General features: G+C 40.5%; 1 protein-coding gene across 1 annotated transcript in view; it reads left to right on the forward strand.

The window, feature by feature from the left end:
* LOC138273925 (clathrin coat assembly protein AP180-like) overlaps nt 1-14169 on the forward strand; it is a 105749-nt gene extending 91580 nt beyond the window's left edge. Inside the window, exon 4 of the mRNA XM_069218911.1 lies at nt 14073-14169. Within this exon, the coding sequence (XP_069075012.1) occupies nt 14073-14169 (97 nt within the window). The remainder of the gene's footprint in view (nt 1-14072) is intronic.
* Nucleotides 14170-15486: the final 1317 nt, after the last annotated feature.

Raw genomic sequence — 15486 nt, forward strand, 5'->3', positions numbered from 1 at the left:
GAGACTAAATTAAAAAAAAAAAAAAACTGGTGTCTAGTGGCTTTTGCCCCTGGGGAGGCAGAAAAGGCCTAATAAAAAAGGAAAATTGCCCCCTGGGAAGCAACCGTTGCCAAAGGGGCCACGCCCCTTATGCCAATGTGATAAAAAAAAAAAAAAAAAAGCATTTGCAATGCAGTGGGTCTCGCATCCGCTCGAGTTAGAGCTATTAGCGTTATAAACTCCTAACCCGACTTTTCTTGCCACATAAATTGAAAATTAAAAGTTTAACACTTTCACATAAGGGAGCCAATTCACAGCGCCATGGCCTCCATGAGCATCAGCGTGAAGAGATACACAAAAGGAAAAGAAGTCCACTTGCAGCTAAACTTATCGGCAAAAGAGCAATTAGCCACATAACAGGGGCGATGGCCAAGGCGGTAACAAAACCTCCCCAAGGACGGAAAAAGGTAAACCATTTACCAATGTAATCAAAGGATTTTTGAAGGGCAAGCCCACAAACGAGTAATAGTGATGGGCGTGAGGTGGGCGTTGTTAAAAGCCCAGATAAACACCAACACGTTGGAAAAGCAGCGCTTGCGCGCTGCAATGCTCGACCTAAAAAAATCCCTGGTGTCCAGTAGCTTTTGCTCCTCACCCCCCAACTCTCCCCCAGCCCCCGGGGGCAGATCGGCCTAATCAGTAAAGGCCGATCTGCCCCCCCCCAAAACAAACCAAAATAAATAAATAGTAATCCCGGATGTCTAGTGGTTTCTGCCCACTGGGGGCAGATTGGCCTAATCCTAATAGTCCGATCTGCCCTGGGGGGCAGAAAAAGCCTAATAATTATTAGCCCCCCTGTGGAGCAGCCCTTGCCCAAGGGGCCACTCCCCTTATTCACATATAGGAAAAAAATAAAATAAATCCCCGTTGCCTAGTGGGTGATGCGATCGGGCTGCAGAAATGCTTACAGAGACAGGAAAGTAAAGTCCTTTCCTTTCATCCCTCTGCCTGTCCCCTCCTCCTGAGCGGAAGAGAAATACTAAGCACCATAGGGGTCCCAGGCACCATAGGGGTTAAGAAACAAAACATTTCTGGGAACAAGTCCTTAAGCATACTCTAGCGTGCATACCTGTGATTCAAACCGGGACAGGGAAGGTGGCGGAAGGAGGGACGGGGTGTCGGTGGAGGGATTTATTGAAAGATTCACACAATTTCTCAAATAAAAAAAATAAAAAACAACAAGCAAGGGTTGTAGCAAGATGTATTCACAGATGGGCTTCTAATGATATCAGGAAGAAGAGTGGTCACAAATATTGCACTCTTACGTCAGTTTAAAAATCTCACCAGCCATTGTCCTGGTGTGACCCCTCCATCTATGCTGAACTGCGAGGAAGACTAGGATCTCAGAGCAGTAGTGAAAAAGGTATTTAATATCAGATCCATTTTGTATTCCATAGTCTCACACCTCTCAAGACAAAATGATCTTTGAATTCAGAATGCACCCTTCTAAAATAAATGCCCTTAGCATGTCCACCATATTGAAGCCAAGTGGACAGAGTGCACTTTGGTAACTGTCTAATGGAATCTCATTCAATACTCTTGTGAATCATTGTTGAGCAGACCAAGTGACAATCTGCATGATCTCCTTCCCACACTACAGAGAATCAGAGAAGTCTCTCTAAGCTGCCCAGGCAAGACGTAAAGAAAGCAATCATCCATTCGGCAACCTATGAATGACCCCCTGGATGAAAAAGGTGCCACACACAGCTCTGCTAGTTTGTCAAGCATGTCTTATTCAAAAGCCTGAACTAATCAGAAGCTTATCAATGTCAGGGCTGCGTTGATATTTATGGGATTCTAGGCTAGTCTGAGGTTACTGTACTGCATTCTGTGTGAGGTTAATATTGTAATTTTCTGCTGGTGTCCGTGGGCCTCAATAATTGTGTAATTCAAAACGTAAAGCAATGCTACTCTGCTTGAGTATTTGAAGCTTTATTGAGGAACTTTTAATTATGCTGTATCTGATTTCCAAACCAATTTCCATCTCCTAGGGTTTACCCTAGAAGATAATTGGTTCGTAAATCAGATACAGCTTAATAAATAACATAAGAAGAGCCAGTTAGTGATGTTACTTTTAAAATTAACAGGTTTATAATTTAGAGGAAATCAAAAGTGGACAATTAAAATTTAGATACATAAATGAGGTGTGCAAGGAGAGGTTATGCGATGTCTCCAAGAAACCAACGATTTAATTTGCTGGTTTGAAAAGCACTACAAACTTCAACAAGTGACTTCGTGATGCTGGAATACAAAACAAAAAATAGCAATATTTCATGGAATCATGATCAAGAGGTGAGGTGGTCTCCTAAGCAATGTAACTTAAGTCAAAAGTTGTTAATACCTTTCTAAAGAAAAGATGATTGCCGTTTTTCCTAATCTGCAAATGCAGATTGTTCATTATTCAGGACTGGAATGACCAGTCACCACAGCAATCACTTTTCATTTGAGCAGAATGAAAAAAAAACATCAGTGGCTAGCCAGCTCAGAGGCCTTATTCCAATATAAAGACCCCTGAGGAGCCAATGGAAATCTCTGTGTGCTTTGAGGAATTAGTCACATTGCATCATCCATCTTTCAAAGGCTTCTGTCTAAGGCTACTATTTTATGAGTGCATTCGACCTGTCCTAGTACTGATTATTGTCAATAAATCCAACTGGCCTAAATTACTTAATAATAATTTGTAATAGGACAACAACTAAATCACTGGAACCTTATTGACAAGGAGCCATCAGTAAATCTTATGCTAGTACCTTGGGGGCCGAAATATGACCTAAATGCTCTTATAGCACTATATTCCATTTTAGGTATCCCTTGCAGACAATTCTAAAAGACCTTTTGCCTACAATGCATAGAATGGGCCTTGGATCAGCTCTTTGCTCACTATTGGATAGCTTTCTTGTCTATTGTAGTTTCTTGCTCTTAATTCTGTGGCTTTCCTCCCTGTTTTGGCATTTGTCCAGCCCCTGGAGCATAGGTGTTTTACCAAATTTGAAAGTACTCAACTCGTTTATGTGGTTTCCAATTCCATAAACACATGCAGATTTGCTCCTGTAGGAATATATATATATATATATATATATATGTATATGTAAATATGTATATATATATGTATATGTAAATATGTATATATATATGTATATGTAAATATGTATATATATATGTATATGTAAATATGTGTATATATATGTATATGTAAATATGTATATATATGTGTGTGTATGAATGAACACTGGATATTTAAATGGAAATGCTTTTCATTGTTGACAATATATAAAAGGTTATAAGGACTCAGTACTTATTTACTAATGAATTTCCACATTCTAGAAAAGGGTTATGTGTATATTTTACTCATTGCATTTACACCAAGATGTCTCTCTTAGAGTTCCTGGAAATCTCCTGGGACTCTTGATGAATTTCTAAAAAGTTATGAATCATATTTATAGAAGTAACCATGAAGGGACATATTTTGGACTTTTGAAACATGGCTATATGTTAATCTAGATAACTGGGTACTTCCTTGATAAGTGATGCATTGCATGTCTCTCCTTTTTCACCTAATAGTTCAACCATATGCCTCCATTTTGGCCTCAGCCACGCAAAGCCTGGATGTATGCTCGTTCCTTAAAATTAAATATAAAAACAGAATTTGTTCTCCCATTTGGGCAGACCCCAAAAAAATGTAGTCCTGTATGTCAGGCATTGTGTTCATCTTCTGTGCAAAATGATTCTGCTATTATTTAGCCTTTTGAATTGTGTGACCAACAAGGCACAATCATCATCTCACCAAGTTGCTTAATCAACAAGATCAAATTCTTCATCCACTCCAGTCTCTTTTGTTTTCTCACATTGATCATAGGAATGTACTGCCTCCGTCATCTATCCCTAAAAGCCTTGTACGGGCAAAATCTTCATGCATTCATTAAAATCAAGACTTTGTGCCTCATTAAGAGTGTGGTGGTCTATAGACCGCCACACTCACTGTGGTGCTCTTGACTGCCACATTACAACCGAGCTTGGATCCTGGTGGTGGCGGAAATCCTTATCCACCAGGGCAGTGCTGCAAGCAGCACTGCCCTAGGGATTATGACCTTGTTCTGTGCCAGCGATTTCATGGCTGTAGCACTGCCATGCAAAGGCTGGCGGAGAACATGTGCAAGGGGCCACGAGGGGGGAATCCTGCACTGCCCTTGCACTTGACATGGGCAGTGCAGGCTCCCCCCTGGTCAGCACCATTGCAGTGCTTTGCAGACAGTGAACATTGCGAGGGTGCCTTGGCACCCTGCAGGCGACAGCATTACTGACGGCTCGATTAGTGTAACCTAAACTTAGGTGTCCGCCCACTGACCTAGCAGGAAACTCATAATAGCTCTGGCAGGGAGGTCACGGCATAGATGGCGGCCACCCTGCCAGGAGTTTGATAACTAGCTTTTTCTTGAAATACTCCTAGACTCTGTAATGCTTTGCCTCTGCAACTAAGACTACCCTATCTCAAATTTTAAAGCAAGTGTAAACATTCATACTGCAATTTCTTCCCACCACCTGGTATGGGGTCCTGCCAGCGCATATCTTCTTAATGCATTGTAATCTCCAGACCAGTATTGCTTGTCGAAAGATAGTATAGCTGAAAAACGAAGATCTGAGGAATGGAAGTATAAACATTTGGTAACTTTTGCAAATTTTCTTAAATGTACCGTATGTACTCTAGCTTAGTGCTATATCTGCTTAAACTATATAGTACTTTTACCCCCTTACCTCTCAGGTGGTGATACGCTATTACTTAGTGAAAACCAAAGGAGTCTTAATGCCAGATTGTATGGGAGTTGGACCAAAAGACAGAGGACCGGATTTAGATTTAGGCAGAGGGATTACTCCGTCACAACAGGGACAGCTATCCCGTACTCTGACAACTAAATCCTATTGTTTCCTATGGAATTTAATTTCGGTATACAGAGCATCTGTGACTGTTGTGACAGAGTAATCCCTCCACCAAAATCTAAATCAGGCCCAGAATGAGGTGTTGACACAGTTGTGGGTTGTGTACTTTAGTGAGTCTTTAAATCATCAATTGTTGGAGTATGCTGCTGTAAGTGCGAGAGTAAGAGGTGTAGTGAGTGCTATTCTGGTGAAGTGAATATAGCGTTGGTATGACTGGGTGGATGATGTGAGTGATTGCTTGGTCATTATTGGGATGCATGGGTGTGAGGGGTGACATGTCTGTTTTATTACTATAATTAGTATCTTCATTGGCGGTGTTAGAAGTGGTTTAAATGGTGAGTGACATATTAAGCAGACTTGGGTAAAACATGAGGTGCGTAATGAGCGATGAGAAAATTTAAGAGGTTGTAAGTAGATGATTGAAAAAGTATGATTGAGTGGGTGCTGTGTGTTGAGAAAATAGATGGCACCGCATGTGCCATTAATTCAGTGAGTTATTAATGATATGATTTCAGTGGAGCAGGTCTTCAAGTATTTATTTAAATCAAATGTATAGGCCTCAGTCTCTTTTTGACCCCAGGTCTGACTTGTCAACGTTGGCCTTTGTGCCTTTCTCTGGACTACTTAGTTTATCTTGCAAGTTTTCATGCATCAGCATGTCCCATTTCCTTTAAGGCCCAGCAACACAGGAGATGTGGCCTAATCGGTGAACCAGACTTGAGTCACAGCCTCAGCTCAACATCCAGTGATTTTGGGCCAATCGCTTAATCTCACCTTGGCTAAAAAATAAAAGCCTGATGTAGTCTGGTGCTAATGTAAATCAATTATTGTCCTTGTGTCAAGTTTGTGCACTATAAAATTATGAAAAATAAAGAGATAAAATAAGGTACTGACCATGAATAAAAACATTTACACCTTTTGAAGTCTCCCCTATTATCACCTTCCTATCCACACTTGCTCAATTTGTGTCTAGAAAATAAACTATTGATATGCTTGATATTATGACAAATATCTGTATTTTGATAAATACTGTAATTGATTTTCCGAATGGTTCTCTTTCTTGCCAATATTATGCTGGGCAACACTCCACAGTACATGTGTAGACAACCAAAACCGCAAATATTTGGGACCAAATGCTGTGGGTTGTGAAATAAAATACTTAAGATACTAAAATTGCTGTAACAATGATGAAACTTTCGTCCAACATATTCACCACAAAGCATTGCCGTTTCAGTCACACCTTAGTACCTCTTTTGTAAAACTACTATGTTGCTAAACAATTTCACACCTTTTGCTAATATTATTAAGATAATTTAGGGAAATTATTCATGCTATTTTTAAAGGCCTAGTTACATACTTGAGCACCTAAGACTAGCAAACTACATGAACAAACAAGAATACTACAATATATAACCTGGCAAATCACAACCTACAACAGTAGAGCATGAAAGAGTCTTTTTTGCTAACTACAATATTTGTGACACATTAGGAAATTTAAATATGTGCCTGAAACTAGTAGTTAAGAGCCTCAGTTGAACTTAGTCATGAGGTAACGCCCACTGTGGCCGTAATGTAACTCAGTTATTTGACAGACCAGTAAACCTGTAAATAACTGCCCCTTCTCTACCCCCATGGCACCAAATGTGTGAATCCTGTGACTAAAATTAACGAATACCAAAAATAAGCATGCTTTTAAACTGTAATTAGATGATGTAGTTTGTTTCTTGCCCAACTCCACGTAGCTCCAGACACCACCTCTTTTTTTGCTTTTTCAATATTCTAAAATGTTATTGTGATTGGAAAGTTTCTAGTGAGCTAAAGCGGTAAGTAACCGGCTACTTTGTTTTATATGCACTTCGTAATTCTTTGTTTTCCATTTTAAGCAATGTAATAGTTGTTCCTCCTTTGCACTGGGGATCAAACAAGCCTTCTAATAGTACATCCGGAGTACCTGTCAGCTGTAGTACAAGTACCTCAGCAATACTAAACATGAGGTTATTCATGTTTTCTTAAGCAAAAGCTAACATCTTTTCACTTAATTAGGTTGCCATATCACAACTCTGTCTATATAACACCTTTTTAAAAACAAATTGCTATTTTAATTCCACCTGAAGGAAATGCTCACATATTGTTTAAAACAGCAACTTGAATTAAAAAATAATGCTATGTTCTCTCTTATTTTTAGAACTTCAAACATGTATATGACCAAATTTCTATAGAATAGGTTCTTGTATCTAGTTGATCTTCCAAGTGAATTAAAATGATAACACAGTCATTTTCACAAGATTTAATGGATTGCATGCCAAGCATAGCTTCTTTTCTCTTTTATGACAGATATGGTTGTTGGAGTAGTGTTGCATGCTTTGATTTTATTAGTACATTCTTCTTCACTTTGACCATGTAATGATGTCAGTCGTGGATGGGATACTCCTCATACGATTATCTATGATTTCATGGCTGGCTATTTAACTTAATAAAGCTGCATGTGGAGCTGCAAACCACACTTAAGTTGAGTTGTTTTTTCTAGAATATATGTATGTATAACCGTGTGTGTATCTATGTGTATAGATGTGTGTGTGTGTGTGTGTGTGTGTATATGTTGTAGCTGCAGATACACATGCTGTGCATAGGTCCTGCCATCTGGTGTTGGGCTCTGAGTGTTACAAGTTGTTTTTCTTCGAAGAAATGTTTCGAATCAAGGGATCGAGTGACTCCTCCTCTTCGGCTCCATTGCGCATGGGCATCAACTCCATTTTAGATTGTTTCCTTTCCGCCATCGGGTTCGGATGGTTTGTTTTTCGCTCCGGTAGTTTGAGTCAGAAAAGTGCTACTAACTCTCTAATTCGTCGGTATTGTTTCAATTGCGTACCATCTGTCATCAACACTTCAATACCAGCAGATCCAGCTCCTTACTTGCCCTTCGGGGCACCTGCGCAAAACTTGGGCCTAGTTGGGCTGACCAAAGCCTCATGGACTGGACCCCGTTTCGTTTCTGCCCTCGGTGCCACGCCAAGTTCCCTTATACAGACCAACATCTTGTCTGTAACCTGTGTCTATCTCCAGACCACCAAGAGGATACTTGCGAGGCCTGCTGACCCTTCCACTCGCAGAAGACTCTACAAGACCGGAGAGGTGAAGGTTGGAAATGGTGTTGAGAAGCACCGAACGCCTCGACATGGAAGAGGAGGAGATTATGCACACCGCAGTCTCCATTCGGGGTCCAACTCCAAGCAAGAGACCGACAATGACAGACCAATCACAGCAGAACAGCACATGAGTTCACCTGCCCCTGTCCCATCCAAGCCCAAACACAACGCCTCGGGGACGCCACTGTCAGAAGGCCATGGCACCACCCGTAAAAAGACTTCCGGTGACCAAGCAACAACTTCGGCACCGAAAAAGACCACGCCACCGAAGCCTTCGCACTCGAGCTGAAGCACAGGCTCCGAAATAGGCAAACACCAACCCATTGAGTCAAAACCTCGAAAATCCCTCTCGGAGCCGAGGCCAACATCTACTCCAGGCCTTTTGATCCCGAAGAAACCGGCTTCGGAGCCGAAAAGACCAATATACAAAGAGGAGCATGGACTTTCCAAACAACTTAAAGCAAGTCATAGATTTGCTGAGGAACTTATGCAAATGGAGGATTTTGCTGAAAGGCAGGCCAGGATTCAAATTCATAAAGACACTGGCAAGATCCTAACTGCACCTCTATTAAAAAAAAAAGAGGAAGCTGGCCTTTCAAGGGCAATTGGACAATGATCAGCCACCAGCTAAAGTGCCAAAACCCCCCAAAAAATCTCCACCTCCACAGTTCTCACCTCATTAGTATCCTCCTCATTCTCCTCACCTGACTGTCTCTCCACCTACTACCCCCGCTGCACAGTCTCCAGTACACTCTGCAGATTCGCACCAAGATAATGTCAACCCATGGGACCTTTACAATGATCCCATTTCTGATAACAGTCCAGACTGCTATCTGTCAAAACCTTCCCCCCCAGAGGATCGGACGTCATACACTCAGGTTCTAGCTAGGGCAGCGTCATACCATAATGTAGCCATGCACACAGAACCTCTTGAGGATGATTTTCTCTTTAATACGTTATCCTCCACTCACACTACGTACCAGTCTCTACCCATGCTTCCTGGCATGTTAAAACATGCACATCAGATTTTTCAGGAACCAGTTTAGGCAAGCGTCATCATTCCTAGGGTAGAAAAGAAATATAAGCCGCCTCCTTCTGACCCAGCTTTCATTACCTAGCAGCTACCTCCAGATTCCGTAGTGGTCAGCGCAGCAAGGAAAAGGGCTAACTCCCAGTCGCTAGGCTGATGCACTGCCACCAGATAAAGAAAGCAGGAAATTTGATGCTGCTGGTAAACGAGTAGCATCACAAGCGGCCAATTAATGGAGATTAGCCAACTCCCAAGCACTACTGGCTAGGTACGATAGGGCCCCCTGGGACGAGATGAAAGATATCATCCAGAATCTCCCCAAGGATCAACAAAAAAGAGCCCAGCAGGTAGTCGAGGAAGGGCAGGCTATTACAAATAATCAAATTAGGTCAGCTCTAGACTCTGCAGACACAGCGGCAAGAACAATCAATACTGTGGTCACCATTAGAAGACACGCATGGCTTCGGTCGTCTGGGTTTAAACCAGAAATCCAGCAGGCTGCCCTTAACATGCCATTTAAAGAAAAAAAGCTTTTTGTCACTCAGGTTGGTAAAGAGCCATGGGTGCTCTTTATTCAACACAGTACAGAGACTTATTTCGCAAGCCTCAATACAGGGGAGGTTTTAGAGCCCAAACATCTGAGGCATCTACCTCACAATCAAAACTGTCCTACCAGCCTCAATACCAAAGAGGTGGGTTTCGAGGAACTTACAAGGGCCAATTCCCCAGAGGTAGGGGAAAATATCAGCCATCAAAGCAAACCTCACACACAAAGCAGTGACTTGCTCCACATCTTCCCTCACCACACTTCCCCTGTGGGAGGAAGACTGCAAAAGTTCCACACACACTGGTTACCCATCACAACAGACAATTGGGTCTTATCCATTATCCACCGTGGTTACTGCATAGAATTCGCGCAAATTCCTCCAGATATACCTCCAAAACCACACAAACTCTCCTCCCAACACATTTCAATGTTGCAAACAGAGGTACAGTCACTACTACTCAAACAAGCCATAGAGCTTGTACCACATCATCAAATAGGAACAGGGGTTTACTCCCTGTATTTCCTCATTCCCCAAAAAGAGGGAACATTGAGACCAATACTAGATCTCAGAACCCTCAATCTTTACATCTTATCAGAACACTTTCACTTGATAACACTACAGGATGTAGTCCCACTGTTACAACAACAAGATTTTATGGCAACATTGGATCTCAAAGATGCGTATTTTCACATACCCATCCATCCAGCGCACAGAAAATATCTCAGGTTTGTAATACAAGGAAAACATTACCAGTTCAAAGTGTTGCCTTTCGGGATAACAACAGCTCCCAGAGTATTTACAAAATGCCTTGCCGTAGTCGCAGCCTACATAAGAAGGCAACACATCCATGTCGTCCCATATCTCAACGACTGGCTAATAAAATCCAACAGCCAGACACAGTGTCAACACCATACACGTTATGTAATACAGACCCTACACACGCTAGGGTTCTCAATAAACTACCAAAAATCTCACTCCCAACCAGCGCAAGTTCAACAGTATTTAGGAGCCACATTAAATACCCAAAAAGCACTTGCAAGCCCAAGTCCACAAAGGGTACAATCATTCCACAATATATTACCACAAATACAGCCAAACCAACAGTACACAGTCAAGTTTGTCATGAAACTGTTGGGCATGATGGCATCATGCATCGCCATTGTACTGAATGCAAGACTAAACATGTGGCCCTTACAACAGTGCCTTGCAAAACAATGGTCACAGGAACATGGTCAACTTCAAGATTTAGCGTTGATAGACCGCCAAACACACACCTCGCTTCAGTGGTGGAAATCCACAAATTTAAACAAAGGGCGGCCATTTCAAGACCCTGTGCCTCAAGCCACACTTACAACAGATGCATCAATGATTGGATGGGGAGCACACCTCAACAATCACAACATTCAGGGACAATGGGACAACAAACCTAAACAACTTCACATAAACCACTTAGAATTGCTAGCAGTATTTCTAGCACTCAAAGCCTTTCAACCTTTTCTCGTTCACAAACACATTCTCATCAAAACATACAACATGACTACAATGTACTACCTAAACAAACAAGGCGGGACCCACTCATCACAACTATGCCTTCTAGCACAAAAGATTTGGCATTGGGCAATACACAACAACATTCACCCTGTAGCACAATACATTCCAGGGATACACAATCAATTAGCAAATGTTCTCAGCTAGGATCATCAACAAACACACAAGTGGGAAATTCACCCCCAAGTACTTCACAAATACTTTCACCAATGGGGAACACCAGACATAGATCTATTCGCCAGCAGCGAAAACGCAAAATGCCAAAACTTCGCATCCAGATTCTCACACCCTCTACCAAGGGCAATGCTCTATGGATCAACTGGTCAGGGATATTTGCTTACGCTTTTCCCCCTCTCCAGCTCATTCCATTTCTGGTCAACAAACTGCGTCAAAACAAACTCAAACTCATACTTATAGCGCCAACGTGGGCATGTCAACCATGGTACACAACATTGTTAGACCTATCACTAGTACCACACATCAAGCTGCCAAACAGACCAGATCTGTTGACACAAAACAAACAACTAATCAGGCATCCAAATCCAGCAATACTCAATCTAGCAATTTGGCTCCTGAAGTCTTAGAGTTTGGATATCTACATCTTCCACCAGAATGTATGGAAGTAATTAAACAAGCAAGAAAACCCACTACCAGGCAGTGCTATGCAAATAAATGGAAAAGGTTTGTCTTTTACTGTCAATCCAAACAATTTACACCTCTTTCCGCATCAATAAAAGATATTGTAGGTTACTTGCTTCATCTGCAAACAGCAAATTTAGCTTTTTCATTCATTAAAATACATCTCACAGCTATTTCAGCATATTTACAAAGTATACCACACACATCTCTATTTAGAGTCCCTGTTATCAAAGCCTTCATGGGAGGGCTAAAACGTATCATACCACACCTCCAGTGCCTTCATGGAATCTCAATATTGTACTCACACGGCTCATGGGTCCACCATTCGAACCCATGCATTCGTGTCAGATTCAATATCTAACGTGGAAAGTAGCATTCCTCGTTGCAATCACTTCATTACGAAGAGTTAGTGAAATACAAGCATTCACTATTGAACAACCCTTTATACAAATACACAAACATAAAGTAGTACTTCGCACAAACCAAAATTCCTACCTAAAGTCATCTCACCGTTTCATATCAATCAAACAGTGGAACTTCCAGTCTTCTTCCCACAGCCAGAATCAGTAGCAGAAAGAGCGCTGCATACATTAGACATTAAAAGAGCTTTAATGTATTACATTGACAGAACAAAATCATTTAGGAAAACTAAACAGTTATTTGTGGCATTCCAAAAACCACATACTAGAAATCCAATCTCAAAAGAAGGACTAGCTAGATGGATAGTAAAATGTATCCAAACGTGTTGCCTAAAAGCCAAAAGATAGCTATTAGTAACACCAAAAGCACATTCCACAAGAAAAAAAGGTGCAGCAATGGCCTTTTTAGGAAATATACCAATGACAGAGATTTGTAAAGCAGCCACTTGGTCAACACCCCATACATTTACCAAGAATTACTGTGTAGATGTGTTAGCAGCACAACAAGCCACAGTAGTACAGGCTGTACTAAGAACACTATTTCAAACAACTTCAACTCCTACAGGCTGACCACTGCTTATTGGAGAAAAACTGCTTTGTAGTCTATGCACAACATGTGTATCTGCAGCTACAGATGCCATTGAACGGAAAATGTCACTTACCCAGTGAACATCTGTTCGTGGCTTGTTCCGCTGCAGATTCACATGCACCCACCCGCCTCACGGGAGCATGTAGCCATTTAAGTTACAACAAACATTTGTACATATGTATACATATATTTCACTTCCATTTGCATGGACATCTCTTTCCTTTATACTCTATCACTTCTACCTTACCGCTGCGGGAAAACAATTCAAGATGGAGTCAATGCTCATGCGCAGTGGAGCAGAAGAGGAGGAGTCACTCGATCCCGTGACTCAAACACTTCTTCGAAGAAAAACAACTTGTAACACTCCGAGCCCAACACTAGATGGCAGGACCTATGCACAGCATGTGAATCTGCAGCGGAACATGCCACAAACAGATGTACACTGGGTAACTGATATTTTCCATATATAATATTTATATAGGCAGTAGTAGGCAACTTTTTTTTTTGTACATTGATATTTGAACTTTTCAATTTAATGATTTGACGAACATTTATCTTGCTTGATTTGACAGTGTTAATTTATTTGGTTTTTTTGCGGACGATGATGAAAAACCATTTTGATATTTGCTGTTTACCAGATTGATTATGTAACTATTGTATCCATAGATTATCTTTCTTAACAGCTAAGAGTACATACCAGTAAAATAGCTGGTATAATGGCAGTGCAGTTGGTGTAGGACAAAATCTGACTATTCACCTTAAATTGTATTTATGTTGTCAATTACTGGGAATACGTTTGCCCAAATTAACATAAGTGATAGTCTGTATTTTAGTAGTTTTATAATATTTTCATAAATCAACATTCAGTACATATTCTGAAGTGGAGTATAATACCACAGACAACTGGGCAAGTGATGGGAAGCAATGAAAAAATATTCAGGTGGTGTTATGGATTGCGCTGTACAAATGAGGAAATGCCAGACCTTAAAATGTTATTACAAAAACACAGCCTATTGTCACTTTCCAGAGAAAATAGAGGGAGTAAGGAAAGCAAGGCTAATACCTTCTAATGTGGTTTTGTTTCTGGTACAAAGTTATTTGAAGTCATGAAAACATGCAAAGTGCTTGCAGTAAATTTATTTTATGATCAAATTCAAAATAAAGTGTTTTTGTGTGCAGTGCCAGTAGACCATCCAATGATCTTCTTGATCTGCAGCCAGATTTTACATCATCTGTACAGTCTGCTCCAGTTTCTTCTGCAGGGACAAGTTCATGAGGAGGTAAAAATTTGAGTAATATGTTGTGTGTTTTAGAGTGAATGATTTGAACATTATTTTACTCAATGTGTTTTTCATTTCGATCAAATGAATCTGTCTTCTCATTTGGTATTTATCTCTTCCAGTATATCTAAGGCTAGAATCTTTATCAATGCTATTGTGTATGTTATTTCTGCACAAATGCTCGCCTATTTTGTTATCTCGTCACGCGCTAAGAGGCCATTTGCTCTGCCTTTTCATCAGCATTTAAATATAATTACTCCATAATGGACTGGTTTTAGGTGTGGCATGGGGTTGAACTTGTACAGTAATGTAGAAAAATATTTGGATACTCAATAAGTGACACTGAATGTCTTGGTCATTTTAATAATTGAGGCCACTGTCTACAATTTTGTGAAATGCCCTTCATGAAAGAGTCATACAAAGAGAGAGAGACAGAGCCTTAATTCTCCTAAGCTTGACAACACACTTCAGCACCTCCTCTGTTGCAGTAGAAGGTCGGGGCAGTGCAGTGCACATTCATTTTCCCTGTGTCTTTTGGTGGATTTGGTTTATAAGAAGGACTTCTCAGTCCGTGGCAATCTTCAAGCTTTCTCTGGTCAGTTGGAAAAAGTTGGAAAATTGTCAGATAGGGTAAATAGAAAGAGGTGCTGTGTAAAGATGAGGCCTACTAGCTGCACGAGAATTTGGTCATAGAGCATTGTAGCATTCAGTCTGATTAAGTATATAGTAGCAATCAAGATCTTGTGCCCTGGTCACCAAACAAATATGGCACTCTTTGCAAGAGAACTGCTCTCCTTCATGTGATAATTTTAATGCATTTGAATTATTGTTTATTCCACTACTTAAAATGTTTCAATATTAACAGTTGTACAACACAGTTTTCCATTAATCTGTCTAAAATATTATTAAAAACCGATTTATCAGATCTTGTCCCATTAGGAAAAAAACTAGTTTGAGGTATTTCCTCCATGGTTCAGGAAATTCAGAACATCGTACAAAGTAGACAAATGTTTGATTCTCTCCTCATTTAGGTCTCAGAGCTAGTGTTCGTTTCTTGTCTGCTTAACATCATGCACCCTCAGATTGCAATAGTGGAATATTAAGTAACTTAAGCCTAAAAATGTTTTTTTCCCTTTCTGAATTAATGTGGGATTCTATTAAGATTGTTTTTTCACAGCATATGTGCTTTGCAGATATTTTGTGTTCTCTTAATTAGGTGATTGTTCCAGATGAACCAAGAAATGTTTTGTTTTATTTGTTTTCTTTATTAATACTTTGCTATATTAATAACTTGCTTTTGTAACACAGACATA

Source organism: Pleurodeles waltl, unplaced genomic scaffold, assembly GCF_031143425.1.
Source record: "Pleurodeles waltl isolate 20211129_DDA unplaced genomic scaffold, aPleWal1.hap1.20221129 scaffold_121, whole genome shotgun sequence".
In the NCBI taxonomy this organism is placed as follows: domain Eukaryota; kingdom Metazoa; phylum Chordata; class Amphibia; order Caudata; family Salamandridae; genus Pleurodeles; species Pleurodeles waltl.